We start from the raw sequence: 21523 nt of genomic DNA, 5'->3' as shown, positions 1-21523 counted from the left end.
AAAGAGAGCTCTCCAGGTAAGCCCTGGATATAGGATGGAAAGTATCCTTTCGTGGATGCTGCATCTATTTTCTCAGAGTCCCGCAAGATGACACAGGGCTGTACCAGGCCAAGAGAATGAGCTATATTTTGTAAAGCTGATTATCCCCCCTACTTTTCACCACTGATTGGGCACCCACAGGCTTGAAGCACAGTCCACACAATTACATTAGTAATCTGTACAAATAATCTTGAGTGGCAGATATCTCCAGCTCCAGTGTACAGCTGGGAAAACTGAAACTCTGAGGTTCAGTGACTTGGCCAAGGTCAGACAGCCACCAGCCAGCACTGCTGTCTAGTGGTTAAGATTCGGCGCTCTCAAAGCCAAGGCCTGGTTTGTTTGCCGGGCAGGGAACCACACTACCTGTCCGTCGGCTGTCATACTGTGGCGCTGTGCATTGCTGTGATGCTGAAAGCTCTGCCACGAGTATGTCAAATACCAGCTGAAGATGACCAGGCGTGGTTCAGCTCTGCTGTACACAGGGTCACTAGGAGTCGGAACTGACTCCACAGCACTACTAACAGGACAGCTACCAAGCAAACCGGGTTTAAATTCAGATCTTTTTTTAAACAGGGCTTGTTGAAATACAATTGACATACAATTAACTGTACATATCTAAAGTGCACAATTTAATAAGTTTGGACATATGCGTAACCTCTGAGACCATCACTACAATCAAGATGATAAACATATCCATCACCCCCCAAAAAAATTTCGTCATGCCTCTTTGTAATCCTTCTCTCTAACCCCTCGAAGCTCTCCCTTTTGCCATCCCCAGGCAACTACTGAACTCCTTTATCTGTCATTACAGCCAAGTGTGTGTTGTCTAGAATTGTATATAAATGGAGTCATGCAATATACCCTCTCTTTTGCCTGGCTTCTCCCACTCAGCATGATCATGTTGAGATTCATCCACACTGCAGCATGCAGCAATGGTTCATTCCTTTTTATTGCTACATAGTACTCCATTATATGGATAATAACCGTAGTCCATTCATTGGTTCACCTGTTGATGGACAACCAAAGTGTTTCCAGTTGGGGGCCATTACAAGTGAACCTACTCTCAATATTTATGTACAAGCCTTTGTGTGGACATACATCATTATTTCTCTTGAGCCTAAAAACAAACACATGACAGAGGAACGGCTGTGTCATGAAACTGTCATGCTCTTTCTCAAAATGTCTATACCATTTTTCATTCCCAACAATAGTAGATGAGAGTTTAGTTCTTCCATTTTCTCGCCAATATATATACAGTCTTTTTAATTTTAGCCATTCTAATAGATGTGTAGTGATATCTCATTGTGGTTTCAGTCTGCATTTCCTATTGCCTAATGATGTTGAGCATCTTTTCATGTGTTCATTTGCCATTCATATAACTTCTTTGGTGAAGTGTCTGTTCAAGTCTTTTGCCCATTTTTTAAAATTTGCTTGTATGTTTTCTAATTGCCGAGTTTTGAGAGTTCTCTATACATTCTGGATACAAGTCCTTTACCAGATAAATGATTTGCAAATATTTTCTCCCAGTATTTGGCTTGTCTTTTCATTCTCTAAATAGCATAAAGAGCAGAAGTTTTTAATTTTGAAGTCCAATTTATCAATTTTTTTCTTTTATGGATAATATTTTTGGTATAGTATCTAAGAAATCTTTGCCTAACCCAAGGTCACAAAAGTTTTCTCCTATATTTTCTTTTAGAAGTTTCATAGTTTTAGGTTTTACATTTAGGTCTATGATTCATTTCGAGTTAATTTTTGTATATGGTTCATTTTTTTGAATATGGATATTCAATTATTCCAGCATCTTTTTTTGAAGAGACTATCTCCACTGAATTGCCTTTGTGTTTGTCAAAAATCAGCTGTTCATTTATGTGTGGCTCTCTATCTCTAGACTCTAATCTATTCCATTGATGCTTATCTTTATGCCAGTACCACACTACCTTGATATGGTAGCCATAACATAAGTCTTAAAATCAGGTAGTTAATCTTAATTAACAGAAAGTTACTCAGTGTTAATCCTCCAAATTTGTCTTTTTCAAAGTAGCTTTGGTTCTTCTTGGTTCTTACATTTCCATGTGAATTTCGGAATCATCTTGTCAATTTCTACAAAAAGCCCTGTGGGATTTAATTGAGATTGAGTTGAATCTATAGATCAATTTGGGAAGAACCAAGATCTTAACAATACTGAGTTTTCCAGCCTGTGAACATGATTTTTCTCTCCATTTATTTAGATCTTCCTTGATTTCTCTCAGCAATATTCTGTAGTTTTCAGTGTCCAGGTCTTACAAATTTTTTGTCAGATTTATTCTTAACGTTTTCATATTTTTGATGCTATCATAAATGGTGCTTTTTTAAAATTTCAATTTCTCTTCATTCACCGCTAGCATAGAGAAATACAACTGATTTTTGGATACTGGTTTTGTATCCTGCAACTTTACTAAGCCCACTTCCTATCTCTAGTAGCTTTTTTGAAGATCCCATCAGATCTTCTACATAAATGATCATGTCTGTGAATAGATAGTTTTACCTCTTCCTGTCCAAACTGGATGCCGTTTGTTTTTTTCTTGCCTGAGTGCACTGGCTAGAACAGAAATGACTAGAATGGCCATTCTTGTCTTGCTCCTGATATCAGGGGAAAAGTATTCAGTCTTTCACAGCTAAATATGATGTTAGCCGTTTTACCTGGATCCTCTATACCAGGTTAAGGCAGTTCTCTGCTTTTCCTGCTTTGCTGAGGGTTTTTATCAGGAACAGATCTGGATTTTTAATTCTGTGCAGACAGTTGATTTCTCTCCCCTGTTCTAAGCCCCAAGGTCTTGTTTTCCCTGCTTATACTCTGCTTCTTAGGATCTCTTCAGGTTTCTTTAAGTAACTTTTGCCGCATCATGCCTAGGATAGATATGAATTTTGTCAAATGATTTTTCTGCACCTACCAAGATGATCATATGGTTTTTCTTTTTTAGGTTGTTAATATGATGAATTACACTGAATGATTTTCAAATACTAAACCAACCCTGCATTCTTGGGATAAACCCCACTTGGTCACATCGTATCATCCTTTTTATATGTTGCTGGATTAGATTTGCTAAAATTGTGTTTAGAATTTTAGCATCTATATTCATGAAGGATCTTGGTCTTTTGTTTTCTCTTTGCAATGTCTTTGTCTGGTTTTGGTATCAGGACAATGCAGGCCTCACAGAATGAGTTGGGAGGTGTTCCCTTCTCTTCAATTTTCTGGAAGAGTTTGGGTGGAAGTGGTATTACTTTTTCCTTAAATGTCTAGTAGAATTCACCAGTGAAGCCATTTGGGCCTGGAGCAGGCACTATTCCCAGCCCTGTGTGAACATCCAGCATTGTTTCTCTCCAATCCTTTCAACTGGTTTTTCCTTAGCCTCAGGTAGTTGCCTTGGTGATCAGCTCTCACCGGATCCTTGATGGAGCACGGAGGAGAGGGTTCCCTACAAATCTCTAGTTTTCTCTCTGTGCATCTCTCTTCTCCACTACTCTATCCTGCAAACTCTGGCTGCTTTCGTCTCCTTGAACTTTCATCTCCATCTCCTCAACTCAGACAGTCTGTCTAGCTCTGCCTGGGTTTCCCCTGTGCCGTGGCCTGAAAACTCTCTCAAGGCAATGAGCTGGGGCAGTTGTAGTGCTCATCCCACTTTTGCCTGTGGTAAAAGAAAGATACTTGGTCTTTGTCCCCAGTTCCTGGCACAGAGCTCCTAAAACCCTTGTAATTTCCTGAGTGATAAGGGTGATAGCAGTGTCTTTTGTTCTAATGAGGCAACTCTTGGCAGGTCCCTAAATAACTTCAGGAGGGGGCTGCTTGCCAGAAAGACCAAGCCTTGATTTGAAGCTTAGAACTCTCAGCCCCATACCCCAATTCTGGGGAGGGGAAAGGGACTGGAGATTAAGTGGCCAATGATTTAATCAATCACGCATATTTAATAGAACCTCCATAAAAACCTTTAAATGATAGGATCTGGAGAGCTTCCAGGACGGTGAATACATTAAGGTGCTGGGAGGGTGAAGCGCCCAGAGAGGGCATGGAAGCTCCACGCCACCAGTGCCCCCATACCCTGCCCTACGCATCTCTTCCATTTGGCTGTTCCTGAGTTGTATCCTTTCTAATAAGCCAGCAAATGTAAGTAAAGTGTTTTCCTGAGTTCTGTGAGCCATTCTAGCAAATTATTGAATATGAGGACAGGGTCATAAGAACCCCTGATTCACAGCAGTTGGTCAGAGATAAGGGTGGCCCAGGACTTGTGACTGGTATCTAAATGAGGGCAGTCTTGTGGGATTAAGCCCCTTTAACTTGTGGGATCTGATGCCAACTCCAGGTAGATAGTGTCAGAATTGACTTGGGTTATTGGACACCCAGTTGGTGTCTGGTGAATTGGAGAGGTGATGTTGGAAAAGACAATACATATTTGGTTTCAGAAGGGAAAAAACCCTCATTGCCTGTCTCTCAAGCGATCAGTGTCCTTCATTGACTGATGTCCAGTGTTTCCTATTTTTTGTCCATTTTTCAATTGTTTCATATAAGAAGGTAATTGGTCCCTGGTACTCTATCTTGGTCAAAAGTGGAAATCTTCAAATCCAAGTCTTCTTAACCACCACTCCCTAGGCCTCCTGTACCGACTTCCATCAAGGGGGCTTATACTGGAATCATCTGATTTTGCATCTGTATGACTCATGAGACCCAAGGTGAGGCAAAAGCTTTGTCTGTGTCACCCGTCCCTAACACAGAGGACTAGCCCACAAGAGATGTCAGGAAGTTGTGCTGGATGACCACGTGCACGGATGCAAGCTCTGCCTCAAAATCTAAGGTATTCTAAGAACAGAGGTCCTAGTGCCATTGAGAAAAGCCAGACCCATGGCTTTACACCAGGACATCAGAACAAAATCAAAACTCTTCACTAGCCAGGAGAATTGGGGAATTTGTTTTCTTTCCCCCTGATGACAGTCAGAAGAGAGCCCAAACCAAAGCCTAGAATAGGAAGTTCTTTAACAAACTGGACAAACACCATGGGAAACTGCAATTAGAATAACTGGCAGTTTCAAATACTCTTTTGTTTCACAATTCTCTTAGAAGCTAAGCATTTTTCCACTTGGTAAAAGGGGACTTTCCTGGGCATCTCCTCAAAAGATAAGAGATTAATAAAATTGGGTCTTGTAAGTATTTACTTAATTTGAGATAATTTCTTTCCATCATTCCTTGTTTTAAAATCTCTCAAATAACAATAATGCTTGGGAACAAGCTTTTTCTTGGTCTCTCTCTTGATGAAGGGTAGGAGAAAACGAACTATAGTTCTATCCTGATTACCCTAGCCATATCATATCCTGATGCACAGAAATGGCGCATAAAGTGTGAAGAATAAATCAATTCCTAGACACATTCTACAGGACTTTCCTAAATTAGATCATAACAACTTTAAAGGTCAAATAAAGGCAAAAACACTTTCATTCTTAGTACTAAAGCATCATATGGCTCCTTGCAGTGAGCTATGAAACTTCCCCCTTGACATTAAATACCACACTCAGGGCTTACATGCGAGAAACTAAAACGGAGAAGGAACAAACTGTCACGTAGATAAAAGATTAAGAAAAGAATTCGTGTGCCCAGCACTGGAAGATGGTGAAGGGTAGGTTTACAGTCCTGTTATGCTTTTTAAAGAGCAAGAGAAGTTAGCTTAACAGGTATAATACTCCCTTTCCATAAAGGAGGCTTTCACCAAAGACCCCTGTCCACCACAGTCCAGGCAATCAGAGCAAATGTTTTCACCAGGAGAGTTCTCAAACACAGCACTAACTACGTCACTTCCTGTTTCAGATCTTTCTAGAGGTCCACACGGTCTACGGAATTAAGTAAAAACAAAAACAACCACCACCCACCACTATGGTGAACACACCATGGGTTCTTCATGATCTGTAAACTATACACCAAAACAACCTATTTTCTTCCCACAATCATATATTCTTGTCTAGATATATTCATACCTCTCCCAAGGCATGTTATTCATAAGTCAACTAAGGTTGGAAACCCAGGTTTAAACAAAGTTAAACAGGTTTCTTACGGTAGGACCCCTCCAGGCCTTTAACTTACTTGTTTTTTGTTTTTTCTTTTTAAGATTGGCACCTGAACTGACAACTGTTGCCAATCTTTTTTTTTTTTTTTCTGCTTTTTCTCCTTAAATCCCTCCAGTAGATAGTTGTATATTTTAGTGGTGGGTCCTTCTAGTTGTGGCATGTGGGACGCCGCCTCAGCATGGCCTAATGAGCGGTGCCATGTCTGCGCCCAGGATCCAAACTGGCGAAACCCTGGACCACCGAAGCAGAGTGCACGAACTTAACCACTCGGCCTCGGGGCCAGCCCCAGGCCTCTAACTTGTTAACGTGCACCATCAAGCTCCCAGAGTTGCCCATGGAATACCTCAATGGACCAGACACTTCAAACCCTGCCTCGTCTCTAACATGTGACCCCTCTCTTACATCCTCCTTCTGCACATCACAAAAGAACATTTGTTTCTGTACTCACTGTCTCCCCCTTCTCACTGCCAGTCACCCCTCCACTCTCCAGGAGCTGGAGCCAGCCTCTCTTATGCTGCAGACTGAAGCTGTCTACAGGTGGCACCTTCCATGGTGCTCCCTCTCCTGTGTACTTCACGCCCCTCCCAGATCTTTCCTCAGCCCTCTGGGCTTGGCTCACCTCAATGTTTTTTCCACTTTTCTTTTGAAAATTAAATATATAGAGAGAAAGACAAAAACATAGAATAAAAACCTATATTCTCATTAATCAGAAGTGACAACCATTAGACTATGCTAATAATGCCATGTTTGCTTTAAGTCGTTTTTTTTAATAAAAGAACAAAAGAGGATAAAGATAAAGTGTCTTCTGATTTTTAGTGAGAAACCAATCCCACCCCTCTTCTCCCCAAAGGCAAGCACTTCACGAGTGTGCTGCATATCCTTCCATTCCCTTTTACATGTAGATGTAGGTATTCATGAACAATGAAAATCACTTTGTACTTTACAAAAAACTTAACACAATGACATCATACAATAAGTGTAACTTACCAGTTTTCTTTCTCACTTAACAATATCTACCCATCCCGACATTCAACTCCACAAGATCTACCATATTGATTGTACCAATCTATCAACGTTGATCCTATTGCTTCTCCTGCTACCTCCAGTTTCTGAGCACTTAGTATGCACCAGATCCTGTCTCTAAGTGCTTTGCGTGTATTATCTTATCTACCCCTCCCAACAAGCCACTGAGAAGATGTTCCAAATGCCCACAGCGGCATAGAGCAGGGATGACACTTTCTCTAGCTTTGGCAGAGTGCAAGGCTGCGCTCTTAACTACCGTGCAAGCTTCCCTCTTACTATCAATAGTCAACCGAGCACCTTCCCTGTGCCAGGGGATCTCTATGTATTATGTGTCTTAATCCTCCGACTCTGTGTGTCAGGCACGATTAATTATCCTCATTTTAGAGATAAGAAATTCAGGCTGGAGCCTTGGTGTGAACCACAACTATACAGCCTCAGAGGCCACTGGGCTAAATGTCAGATTTACTTAAAAAAAAGTCAAAGATGGGGCCAGCCCGGTCACGCAGCGGTTAAGTTCGCACGTTGCACTTCAGTGGCCCAGGGTTCACCAGTTCGGATCCCGGGTGCAGACCTATGCACAACTTGTCATGTCATGCCATGCTGTGGCAGGTGTCCCACATGTAAAGTAGAGGAAGATAGGCACAGATGTCAGCTCAGGCCAGTCTTCCTCAGCAAAAAGAGGAGGATTGGTGGCAGATGTTAGCTCAGGGCAAATCTTCCTCAAAAAAAAAAAAAACAAAAGTCAAGGATGAGATTAGAAAAATGGGCTGGCATGAGATTGTGAGAGACTTGAATGCCTAGGTCAGGAGTCTTGGTTGACTGGTTACATGCTATTATACCAATGTCACCAGTCCCTGATCACAGAGTACCAGAACATCCTGAGAACAGAGTACCAGAGCATCCTGAGAACAGAGTACCAGAGCATCCTGGGAACAGGGAAACAATACTTACAGTCATGGACCTTGTAGCAGTGCTTCTGCAAGCGCTTAACATCCCATTCCTCCAACACTCCATGAGTCATCAGCAACTGGAGGAATCGCCGGTGGACATCAGTCATGATGCCCACTCTTCTTGTACTGCCCTGCATGTATGAAGGAACTAAAAAAGAAGTACATGAAACCTAGTCACCTCCAAGCACACCAAAAGCCATGTTTTATTTACATTAACGTCCTGCATAGAATTACTATGAGGATTAAGTGAGTCACTACATATAAAGCCTGGTAACACATATAAATTTGTTATGGTTTTTAAAATCAAGTTCATCATGCTGAATAGTACAAAAATGAAAAGGAAACAAGTCAGGGCTAGGCAAGCTAGTACTGGGCAGTGGTGAGAAGTGTAAATTCTGGAGCGAGCCAGAACGCATGAATTCATAGCTTGCCCCACCACTTAGGGGTATGAAATTAGGACACTTAACCTCCACATGCTTCAGATTCTGATTTGTAAAATGAGAGTCATGACTGAAACGTCCTGCATAGAATTACTATGAGGATTAAGTGAGTCAATACATATATAGCCTGGTAACACACCAAGCACTAAATAAGTGTTGGCCATTTTTACTATCAGACAATTCAGGGTCTGAAACTTGGCTCAGCCACTTACCAGATCTATGGCCTGGATAAATTTAGCTGAAGCCCCATTTTCTAACTATAAAATTAGAATAACGTTCACTGCTTAGAGAACCACTAGTGAACACTTAGTAAACGCTAGCTTCCCTCTCATCTCCCAAACCGCTAATAAAACAACTGTCATGATAGGCCTGCAGGGTATTTTTGAAATCTCCTGCTCTCTACTAAAACCCTATCTTTCCACAAACCACAAAGATCAGAGCTGATAAAAGTATTACACAAGCCCCGATCAAAAAGCCTGCTCCTGCCACGAGAAGCCGTGTGGCGCGGGGGCTGAGAGCGGCAGTTTAGAACTAGACGAGTGCTTGCCAGACCTGCCTGATGTTAAGAATCACCTAACCCACGCACGAAAACACAGATTCCCAGGCCTCTTTCCTGGAGGGTCTGACTACAGAGGAGCCCAGAATTCTGAGGTTTTACATTCGCTTCAAGTGACGCCATGATCTCACAAGAAATTCACTGTTACCTTAGGCAAATATAGCACAGAAACATTTTTAGCTAACAAGCTTAATCTCCCTAAGCTTTAGCTTTTTCGTCTATAAAATGGGGATAATAAGAACTATCTTAAAGGCATACGACGAAGTTTAAATGAGATATGATGATCAACGGTTTCCCAAGAATCTGGCACATAGGAGATACACATGTGAGAACAATGCTGAAGAAACCTGGCACATAGGAGAAAAATGCTAGCTACTGTTCTTTTTAAACAGCACTATCAACTGGACCTCAGAGCTGGCAAGATGCACTATCTCCTGACCTGCTAGATAGTCTCAAAAATACCACACCAACATCTCAACCTCAACAAATCCTGAACTGGACTCATCTTCTCCTCTACCCATCCTCACCCTTTTCATCCCTGAGTCCTCTTCTCAAATCATCTGGTCTGGGTGGTACAGTCCATGAAGCCATAGAAACACCCCAGACCTGAGTGTCAAACTCTGATCCTCCTCTCCTTCAACCTCAGATCCAGCCAGTCATCAAGTCCCGTCAAGTTTATTTCCCATCACTAGGAGAGGGTACCTTCGTTCATCTATTTCACTTTTATGTCCTGAGTACCACTTATTTGCCCGTGGTTGTTCTGGGTACAAGGATAGAACGTGTAGGGCTAAGGAATCTCGACTTTTACCCTAGAAACACTGGAGACTAAGGCTCTCCAAACTAAGGGTCTTTAAGCAGATGATGCAGCCAGTTTGTTAGATCAGATAAAAAGCCTGTCACATTGAATAATAAATAAAATCTAGCTATACAATTATAAGAGCTACTTCTAAAACACAAAAGCACCAAAAAATTAAAATTAAAAGGGTAGAAAAATATATACTCTGTGGACTAACCAAAACAGAGCTGGTGTGGCTACACTAATATGACACAAAATAGACTCTAAGGCAGAAAGCATTACTAGAGACAAAGACGGTCACCACAAAATGATAAAAAGGTTCAATTCCCAAGAAGATAAAACAATTCTAAATGTTTAGGCACCTAATAGCAGAGCCTCAAAACAGTTAAAGCAGAAATGATCAGAACTACAAAAACAAACATACAAATCCATAACCACAGTAGGAGATTTTAACATATCCCTTTCAATAATTGACAAAATGAACAAAAAAATCAGTAAGGTTAGAGAAAGACTTGTACAACCCAGCAAAAAGCTTAATCCAATGAACATGCATAAAACACTGCATCCAACAGCTACAGAATACAGAATCTTCAAGCATACCCAGAACAATTATGCAAATTGCTAGAAAGCAAGTCCTAGCAAAATTTAAAGGACTGGTGTCACACAGATCATGTTCTGACTACAATGCAATACAGTTGGAGACCTGAAACAAAAAGAAACTGGAAAAACTTAGAATTTAAGAAACACACATCTAAATAATCCACTATGAAAGAGGTACTATTGGGAATTAGAAAATATTTTGAACTGAAAATAACAAAATATTATACATAAAAACTGGTGGGAGGCAATTAAAGCAGTTGAAGGAAATTAATAGCCTTAAATGTTCATATTTTTTTAAAAAAAGGAGGCGTGAAAATTAATGAGTTAAGCAGCCACCTAAAGAAGCTATAAAAGGAACAGCAAATTAAATCCAAAAAAAGTTAAAGAAAGTAATAATGAAGAGCAGAAATTGATGAAACAGAAAATAAACGTATACTGGAGGAGATTAACAAAACCAATATTATTCTTTGAAAATAAACATGACAAATCTCTGATAAAATTTTCCGAGAGAGAGAAAACTTACACATCAACTCTTTGGAATTTAAAAGGAAAACCAACTGCAGATACAAACATTTAAAAAAGGTATGATAAACAACTTACAACAATCTGAAGTTTTAAATATGTTCAAAGTGATAGGAAACTCACTAAAGAATTATTGGAAAACCTAAAAAGTTTTAACCACTGAGGACATTTTACGGGAAATCCACCTTCCCACAAAGAAAGTTTCAGGTCCCGACCAATTTTTTAGGAAGTTCTACCAAACATTCTGGAAACAAATAATTTCAAATGTTACACAAACTATCCCAGAGCCAGAAAAAGAGCAAACCCTCCGCAAATCATCTGATAAGGTTGACATAAGTTGGGCACTAAAACCTAACAAAGACTTCAGAAGAAAGGAAAATAAAAGAGCAGGACTTTTCACAAACATAGATACAACAGTCTTAAGCAAAATGTTAACAAATCAAAGCTAGCCATGTAAAAATGATGATATATTGTGACCAAATTGGGTTTATCCCAGCAACAGGTTATCATCTGAAAACCAATCAAATGTTTTATGTCGATAATATCTCAATAAAGCTGGGGGAGATAAAAGTCAATCAATGTGAGTCGCCACATTAGCAGAATAAAGAAGTAAAAGCATACAATCATCTTAATAGATGCAGAAAATACAGCTGAGAAAATCCAACATTTATTCATGCTAAAAACTTAACAAACTTGGAATAGAAGGAAACTTCCTCTACCTACAAAAACCTAGAGCAAACATACTTAAGGATGAAATGCTGAAAGCGATCACTTTAAAATTCAAATTGATCCAATGGAATTGAATCAATGCAATTCCTATCAAAATCCCAACAGGCTCTGAGTGTCTGTGTGTGATTTGACAAGATGATTTTACAATTTACATGGAAAATGTAAAGGCAACAGAGCAAAGACATTCTTGGAGAAGATAAAGGCAGAGGACTTGTCCTACCAGGTACCAACTTCTTCTCAAGCTAGAGCAAGGAACGAAGTTTGATAATGGTGTAGAAACGGACAAAGAAGTCCAACAGAACGGAACAGAGAACTCACAGAGACAGACGCACATATAAGTACTCAACGTGCTGGAGAAATGGAACTCAGATCAAAGCAAACTATTCAATAAAAGGTGCCAGAATGACAGATTATTTACATGTGGAAAAAAAATAAATCTAGACCCTTTCCTCACACTGTGCACACAAGTCTATTCTTGAGGACTAAGGTCATAAGAAAGAAAACACTATAAAATTTTTGGACAACAATATAGAATAACTCTATGATCCAAAGGTAAGGAAGGATTTCTTTAAAAGATACAAAAAGTACAAACCATAAAGGGATATACTGATAAATTCCACTTTGTTAAAATTAGGAACCTTTGTTCACCAAAAACACCAGAGAGTAGGAGAAAGAGAGAAGACAAGCTACAAACTAGAAGGTATCTGAAACACATTTAAACCACAAAAGATTCACCTTCAGAACACATAAACAACTCCTACAAATCAGTAAGGGGAAGACAATCATGGAGAAAACGAGCAGCAGAAATTTTACAAAGAGGATGCACAAACGATTAATAAATACATAAAAAGACGCTCCTTCTCAATGTCATCAGGCAAATGAGTATTCAAACCACAGTGATTAATGTCTTTACCCATCACCAGATAGGCAAAAATTCTTAAGAATGGCTGAGGCTGAAACTTTCATCCACTGCTGGTAGAGTACGAACTCTTCGAAATCACTTCAGACAACAATTTGATATTACAAGCAAATTTGGAGATCCCCAGAAATCCACTACTAGGTATATAACTTCGAGAAACTTTTCCACATTTGCCCCAACAAGTATCTTTATAAAAGCACCATGTTACAGCAAAAATCTGGCAGCAATACAAATGACCGTCAGTTGAAGAACGCCTACATAAAGATTTATAGTCATACCATGGAATTCAAAACAGCAATGAAGATGAAGAGCTACTCAAATCAACACGGGTGCACCTCACAGATGTAATGTTATGCCCCAAAATCAAGTCACACAAAATATCCATTAGGATCCCACTTATATAAAATTCGAAACCTAACAAAACTGTACATTCCATCCATCGGAGATAGAGAGTAAAAACTACAAAGAAAAACAAGGGAATGAGTAACTCAACATCCAGGGCAGTGGTTACCCTTTGGCGAGGGGAGAAAGGCTTCAGTGGGGCTTTGAGGATATCCTAATGTTCTATTTCTTAACTTGGTGGGTATATGGGTGTTCATTTTATTTTAATTCTTCAAATTTACATTTTCACACATTTTTATACGCATGTTACGTATCTTGATTAAAAAAAGAAGAAAATTATATAAATGTTAACTGCCAAAATAAATGTTAATAAGAACAAGGTATAGAACGCTATAACCTGGGGACAAGGGGAGGAAAATGGGGTGAAAGAGATACACATAGGCTTCTTAATGCATAGAAGTCAGCTGTCTCTATGAAGAGAAGGCAGGTAGCGGAGGTTAACCATGGACATGTCTTGTCCACTCCAATAATTGTAAAATAGAAATGTTCGCGCAATAAGCAAATCTCAATCATAAACTTTTGAGCCACGTGCTACATAGATACAGTGTTAGTGCTTCACATGCAGTTTCATTTAATCCTCATCAGAACCCTAAGAGGAAAGCATTCCCGACCCCATTTTACAGACGAGGCAACTGAGGCCGAGAGGGCATAAGGTGACACACAGTGATGGAGACAGCGGGTGCAGAGTTCAGCAACCGGGGCTCCTCCATCCAGTCCAAAGAAGCGAGAAATATGAGTGAACAGTAAAAGTATGATCCAGGTCCTTTATCCACAACTCTCAATTCTAAAAAGGTCCGAGGACCAAGTCTTTTAAGATTGAAAAACTGATCTGACCTAAGGCGAGGCTGTTTACGGCTGCTCTTATCCCCTTTCGAGTAAACGTGCATGTAGGCAGCTGTGAGAACATGAATGCATTCGACGACAGGACGCTGCCCCAGACCCCGCTGGAGGTCTGACACAACGCAGAATACATGCACCATACTGCCTTCCGAAAATTCCAGAAACTGGGGATTCTGCACATCTAGCCTCACGGCTGTACAATGAGAGGCTGTGGACTTGCACAAAATAAGCAGCTCTGTACACAAAACAGACGGGAAGCCGAGAGGGCGGGCGGGAGCAACTGAGAGGGTGGTCGGCGGAGGCCGTAGTTCACGTACGCAGTTAAAATGTTGTGTTTCGCTTTTTCAGCTAATATTATGATTAAAAGTACTTTTTCACCTAAGATTACGATTCGAAGATGTCTGTGTGGGTGTGAGCGACTAGGTGCCAGTCCACCTGCCTCTGCTGTCGGTCTCCGGGCCTCAGTTTCCCCACCAGGAAATGCAAAGCCCGGAGGCCCCGGGCCCCGGCGCAGCACGCGGGCCGACCCGGCGCCTGAGCCCTACCTCCGCCCTCCCCTCGCCTTCCTGGACGGCCCTCTTGCTTCCCCGAGAGCCTCTCGCCCCCGTGCCCCGCGTTACCCACCGAGGCGCCCAAGCGCAGCCCACACTGTCCGAGGAGACGGCAGAAAGGCGGCCTCGGCTCCTCCTTCGGGGCGGGGCGAGGGCGGACGCGGCGCTCCCATTGGTGGCCATCGCGGCCTTGTCCCGCCCACCGGGTGACGCACTTCCTGTTCGCCCGCTGGCGCCGCTGTCTTGGGGCTGCGGGATCTGTCCGTTAGGTCCACAGCTAGGCGCTTCCCGGGCCGCGCGCCTCACTGCGAAGGGCTTCTGCTTGTCGCCCTCCAGCTCCCGCCCCGCGCCCCGCCCCGCGCCCCGCCCGCACCCCGCGAGGAGGAGGAGCAGGAGTGCAGCGTGCCCCCCACCCCGTGGCCGCAATTCGGTGAGCACAAGCTAGTGCCTCAGTTTCCCCATCTGTAGAACCGACAGCGTAGCCTCAAGGTCAAGAATGAAGGTCTGTTGTCACTCAGCCTGAGCTAGAATCCTGGCCCTGCCACTGCTGGTTGCCCGGTCTTGGGCAAGTCCTGAGCTGCGCTGAGCCTCAGTTTCTTCTGTTAAACGGGGGTAATCATAGTCCTATGAAATAGAGTGTTGGTGAGGTTTCAGAGATGACGCGCGTGGAAGTGCTGATTAAGTGCTGGCTACCATCTTACCTAGGGATCGTTGTGAAAAGTAAACGAAGTTATTACTAGAAGTGAATGGACTGTTTGGAGTCTCCAGGGCACTCATTTTACACACGTTTGTACTCCAGTCCCTAGTCTGAGAGTAGGGTATAGGTATGCAGTCTAGCAGTGGAAATAGGTAACTAATTTCAGGACTCTTGAAAGTGCAGGTATCTATTTCTGTGACGATACCTTCAGATCCCTGCTTGGCCAGTTACTGCTCCTGGGAGCCTGGACACTTCACCTCTCTAGACCTCAGCTTCCTCCTCTGCTGATGGGGACAGCAGTGGAGTGCAGGGGTTAAAGGCTTGAGCTCGGGAGTTGGACCGTCTGGATTTGAATCCTGTTTCTTAAACCCCGTATTTCTGAGACCCAGGACAAAGTACTGAAACTCTGCCTGAGGCTGCTCATCTATATACCAGGGATAATAATAGCACATTGTCGATAGGACTGTTGAGAGGATTAAACGAGTTAATTCATGCAAACCACTTAGAAGAGTGTCTGGCACATCATGCCAATAACTGTCAATAAGTGTGAGTTACCATTCTAATAAAATACTTTATAAAATGCCTTAGGGGCATTTTAAGGCAAATAAGAGGAGAACAGCCCTAAGGAGGACCCTCCATGTATTGTTTGCTCTGCACAATTTTGTAAAATTTTGAATTCATTATCAATATTTAAAGTTGAGGCATTTCACATAAAACCCTAGGGTATCTGACAGCTCTTGAAAAACAAGGCAATCTGGCGACAATGGGCCAGCATTCTCCCACAGTAGCACTTGTTCAGAGCTTGGTCCCTTTGTAACGAAACGTGCTTTCCTGGTGTGTAGAGAAATAAAAACTGAGGAACACAAACAGAAAATGCTAAGAACGCCAACATTTCAGGATTAAAGGGCCAAGAAAGGAGGTAGAAAGAGAAGAAAGGGACTCAAGATTGAGTGGTATGAGAAGCAAACAGGTGGGAGGGAGTATTGAGAAGCAGAGTACGGTCTGAGGTGTCAGTGCTCTGGAGCAGTCAAGAAACACGTGCCGCTGCTTTAGAATTTGATGGCCAGTAAAAGCCCAGAGAGACAGGAGGAAGCTAGATCGGCCTCCAAGAGGAGCAAACGCATGGAAGCTGAGCAAGTAGAGAGGGAGTGCTGACTACTTTTAGGAAGAATGGTCTGGAAAGGCGAGACATGAAGACTTCGGAGCAGAGGGAGTAATCAATAGAATAAAAATGGGAGACAGAAGAGAATGGGGTCCGGACATATGAAGACAAGGTTACTCTTATCCTAGACAGGAAGAAAGCCACTGCTGAACAGGAGAAAGGGAGGTGAAATGGCTAGATAAAGGCTCGCCCCTGATGTTTTCTATTTTCTTCATAACGTAGCAAACTATCATTCTGCTGAATAAAGGGGCTGGGGAGATGCCAGGAGATTTGAAGGGCATCAAAAGGTTTGGAAGAGATGCCGAAGGGAATGCGAAAGTGAGGTTCCAGCTAAGGTTGAAACCATCAATGTGTAGAGAGGACAGTCGCTTACCTGATCCCCCTACAATCTCCCATCCCCACGCCAGGGGCCTCAGAGCAGAAGCTCAGTGGGGATTCATCCTGGGGTATGTCTTGGTTGGACATATGCAGCTGATTCTAGAAGGCAAGGCACCTGGAGAGTGTTGGTGGAGTCTTTGAAGTGATCCACCGTGGTATGGGCAGACAGGGAAAGGAAGTAGGGACAGTGCTGCAAAATTAGCCTGGAGGGGTACAGCAACCAGAGGTCTCAGGGAGGTGGCTCGGCCTCAGAAGGAGCAAGTAGTGAGTAAAGCCTGGAGTTGATGGCTCTACCCTCAGAAGACAGCCCATTCTCTAGTTGGCTCAGTGAGTATCCACTGGGACCGTTGATGTGCCAGATTATTGGACTGTCTGTGACAAGACAACGCTGACAGTTCAAACGTTCTTCTGAAAGTTGACCCTAAAAGGTACGAGAGCTATGTGGACATAAGTTTGTTGTACGTAAGGGAGGTGGCGGAGGCCTTGGCTAGGAGGAAGCCTGGGGCCAAATCAGAGGTTAAGGGGGTCTGAAGACCAGAGATGCTATCAGAGAGGAAGTGATGAGATCAGGTTTGTCCTTGAGGAAAAGAACATCAGCACATACGTTCTTTTCAGACACACTCGAAACACTTATAGAAACTGACTACGCACCGGCCACAAAGGGAGCCTCAGGGAATTCCAAAGAAGCTACAGACCGCATGCATGAGCCACAGTGAAGTGAAATTAAAAATCGGCAACAAAAAGAAAGCCAGACAACTCACAGAATACACCTTAAATTAGTAACTGCAGTTGCTTCTAAGGAGGGGGCCAGGAAGACAGGAGGATTTGTGTTTTATCATGTAAATCTATTGCTTATGAAAAATAAAATTTAAAATTATAAGCATACATTTGAGTTTTATTTCTTAAGCTGGGTGTTCATTATTTTCATTTTTATACATTTTTGTATGTTGAAAGATTTTATAATACATTTTTAAAACAGAAAGAACTACATTTTGGGAACTGAAAAATAGGTACAGATTAAGAAGAAACCAACATATAAATTACAAAACATTTAGAAATGTTTGACAATAAAAGCCTGACAAAACAAAATTTGGTGGGATCCGACTAAAACAATAATTAGAGGGGAATTTATAGCCTGATGTGTACTTACTACAAAGAAAGAAAACGAAATGTGTGTACAATTTAACATGTAGAAAAATAACTAAATAAACCCAGAGAAAACAGAGGAAGGAAACAGTAATAAAGCAAAAAGCAAAGATGAATGAAATGAAAAACAAAAGAAAATGCAGTTGATTATGGAAACCTAAAGCTGATGTTCTATTACAGACTAATAAAATAGACAAACTTCTTATAAGACTGATCAAGAAAATGACACAAACAATATTATAAATGGCAAATGAAACATACCAGATAGGGTAAAAACGTTAGAAAGCATAAGAGTATACTACGGACAACTTTATGCCAATACATTTGAAAACCATGGAAAAACGGGTAATTTTTGACAAAAAGACAAATTATAAAACTTGACCCAAGAAGAAGAGATGTATCCCAATAATCACCAATAAAACTGAAAAGGCTATAGAAGATCTCTCCATCTCCCCAAATGCCTAGGCCAAGACAGTTTTACTGGAGTGATACACACAAAAAACACAAAACCCAAAAAAACCACAAAACTATATTACGCGAACTGTATGGGAATATCAACAAGACAGAGAAGTCTATCCAACACATTCTATGAAGCTAGTCTAATCTTGATACCAAAACAAGTACAGCAGAATTAGAGAAAATGTCAAGTCCAACTATATTACAAACATGGGTGCAAAAATTGAGTCTCTCAGTGGATCAAAAGACTGTATCTTCCAGAAGAGGACACTCAAATGGCTGAAAAACGTGTGGAAAGCTGTTCAACCTTACTATTAGTTGGAAATAAAAACAGATACCAATCTTCCCCCATAAGAATGACAAAATGGGCCGGCCTGGTGGCACAGTGGTTAAGTGCGCATGTTCCACTCCGGCAGCCCAGGGTTCACCGGTTCAGATCCCAGGTGCGGACATGCCACCACTTGGCAAGCTATGCTGTGGCAGGCGTCCCACATATAAAGTAGAGGAAGATGGGCACGGATGTTAGCTCAGGGCCAGTCTTCCTCAGCAAAAAGAGGAGGATTGGCAGCAGATGTTACCTCAGGGCTAATCTTCCTCAAAAAAAAAAAAAAGACAAAATGTTACCGAGGGTGAGGGGAGACCTGTATTCCTATATGTATATGGTGGAGTTGTAAATATTATAGCCATTCTGGAGAGCAATTTGGTGTTATCAAAATTGAAAAAGCTCATCTAGCAATTCACTTCTAGGAATTTAACTGGAGAAAACCTCCCTTGTGCTCTTGAGGAGGTTTGCTGCAACAGTGTTGGCAATACAGGGAAAAAAAATAAAACATCCTAAACAACCATTAATAAGGAAATGAAAAAGCAAAATGTTCATTTACAACAGACAATCATATAACATTAGAAAGGATAAATTAACTCCCAAACATCTACATGGATGAATCTTAAAAGCGTGGAATGGAGTGAAAAAAGCAAGACACAAAGATCATGCAGCAGGATTACCATTTACACAAAACTGGTGAAATGTGAAATACCAATATTTTGTATTTCCAGTAGATAAATATATGCACATAAAAGTATTTTCTTTTTGAAGACTGAAAATATTGTCACAAAACTCAAACCTGAGGACCTCTAGAAGGCGGCAGAGGGGTTGGAATGGGAGTACCAGGTAAAGAAGCCTTGGGGTTTATCTGGAATGTCCTAATTTTAAATGGAAATAGTAAAACTATATATTCATAGAGTGTGTCACTTTTTGAAAATTAACTTTAAAAAAGGGATAGAGGCAAATATGCCAAAATGTTAACAGTGATTAATGTTGGATGGTGAGAAAATGGATGACTGTCATCTTTTTCTCTTTTCTGAATTTTTAAAAATATTTAATAGGAAGGGTGAAAATATGAAAAAGAATGAAAAGCATATTTTTCATTTCTTTAAAAGCACGTGGCAATAAACGAAGAAGAGAGTGCAAAGGAGGAGCTTCGAGATCAGGTTCCCCACAGCCCAGGTCAAGCCCTTTCCATCTTTTCATCACAGTCCTCTGTGGCTCTCCACACTCACCCACCTTTTGGATTCATTACATTTTAAGTTTGATCCAGTGGAGGTGATGCGTGTGAGCTGGTGGAGCAGAAAGCGAAAGTGATTCCCTCCACTTCAGCCCTCATCTCACAGGGCCCAAAGGTCAACTTTAAAAGCAATTCCTGTTTACAGTCCTGGGAAGGCTCAGGCGCCAGACTGAGAAACACGCACACTTCCAGAGACAGTCGGCTGTTCAGTCTTTCTAAAGGGCAGTTTCGCTGTGCTCAAGAGCCTAGACGTATCATGTTCTTTGACCTTGTAATTCCACATCTGGGAATCTACCCGAGGAAATGATCAGAGATGCACACAAAGGTTAATGTACAGAGAAGTGCGTCACAGCCTTAATTCTATCAACGAAAAATGACAACAACTTAAATGTCTCCAAATTGTTAAAAAGGAGAATGGTCAGAACAAGTAAAAATTCTGCAGAATATTATGTTGCCTAAAAGTCATGTTTTCAAAGAACACTGAGGTCAGAAAAAAAACAGAATGCAGAATATTTTAAGAGACAGAGAAAACTAGAAGAATATATACCAAAATATTATTGGCAGATATCCCTGATTGGGGGGATTATAGGTAAATTTTTTTCTTGCCATTTTCTTATATTTTCCACTTTTTATCCAAAAGCATGTCTTATTATATAATCATAAGGAATATTATTTTTCAAAATAAATTGAGTCTATATGTATGTGATCATAAAGATTTTACGTATAATGAAATTGATACTATATAAAATTGGGTTATAGTTACAGCCACATATATCCGTTATTAGAGAATTGTTATACATAAGCAAATTTTCCACATAACCAGATTATCCCTTTAAGCACCAACATTTTAAAACATTTTTCTATTTTCTCAATAATTCTAAAATATATATTTATCTGCTGTCTTAAGCAAACACTGACTTTTCTTGATGAGTACAGGGATGTCTTTGAGGACAAGTATTACATCTAGGGCTTTTTGCCTTTACACAAGTTTTTAACTGTAGCATCAGCTTTTCATAGTATTTCCATTCTTCCCTCTGTCAAGCTACCAGCAGTCCTATTCCCTTCTTATAATTGCATTCGTCTAATGTCTCCTGCCTGAGCAAACAAGTGAGCAGTCTTGTTGGAAAAGTGGCAAAAAACAAAGCTAAAAATCAGTAAAGTATACACTTTTTAGTGTGTAGAATTTGTTACACCTATTTTCGCTTCTCAGGCCTCTGTGTTGCCCGCTTCTGTGTTCACAACTATTTTCTACAGAGACAGTGAAGTTACCAGAAAAGTGATTTCCAGATAAGAGACAAGGTCGTGGTGATTTCCTAACCGACTCAAAGAACAGTGATCAAAGCCTGAACTCAGGGCAGCTTGATCAAACCCAGCATTCTCCTTGGGCCCAAGTTGGCCTTTGAAGAGCTCTTGAGTGACGGGGGCTAGTCTTACCACACAAGGACATCCTCCACTCTCTCTTCCCAGGGTGGGCCATGTACCAGCAGCACTGACATCACCTGGGAGCCTGACGGACCACTAACAAGATGAGTCTGAGGTCTCCCTTTGTCTACAATACAATGTAAACAGCAGCACTGGCAGTGTAGTGGGGTGGGAAGATGAAAAATCAAAAGCCCTACATTTAGTGTCTGTCATGAATTAAGAGCTCAGTGAATATTGTTGTCGTTT

General features: G+C 41.3%; 1 protein-coding gene across 5 annotated transcripts in view; it reads right to left on the bottom strand.

Moving 5' to 3' along the window:
• The window catches only part of NSMCE1 (NSE1 homolog, SMC5-SMC6 complex component), a 58896-nt gene that overhangs the window by 19849 nt on the left and 17524 nt on the right, over positions 1-21523 (bottom strand). Inside the window, exons 1-2 of one of the 5 annotated variants that reach the window (XM_008528421.2) lie at positions 14528-14785; positions 8101-8247 (exon numbers count right to left, since the gene is read on the bottom strand). The exons of 1 other annotated variant lie outside the window; for it this stretch is intronic. In XM_008528421.2, coding sequence (XP_008526643.1) covers positions 8101-8247; positions 14528-14627 — 247 coding nt within the window. In that variant the 5' untranslated portion in view covers positions 14628-14785. Of the gene's footprint in view, positions 1-8100; positions 8248-14448; positions 14786-21523 lie in introns of those variants that run through there. 3 more of the 5 variants (XM_008528423.2, XM_008528422.2, XM_008528424.2) reach the window with 3 other exon arrangements.

This window comes from Equus przewalskii, chromosome 12 (assembly GCF_037783145.1).
Source record: "Equus przewalskii isolate Varuska chromosome 12, EquPr2, whole genome shotgun sequence".
Lineage (NCBI taxonomy): Eukaryota > Metazoa > Chordata > Mammalia > Perissodactyla > Equidae > Equus > Equus przewalskii.
The sequence above is the reverse complement of the archived record's forward strand: the minus strand, read 5'-3'. Positions and strand labels throughout refer to the sequence as shown.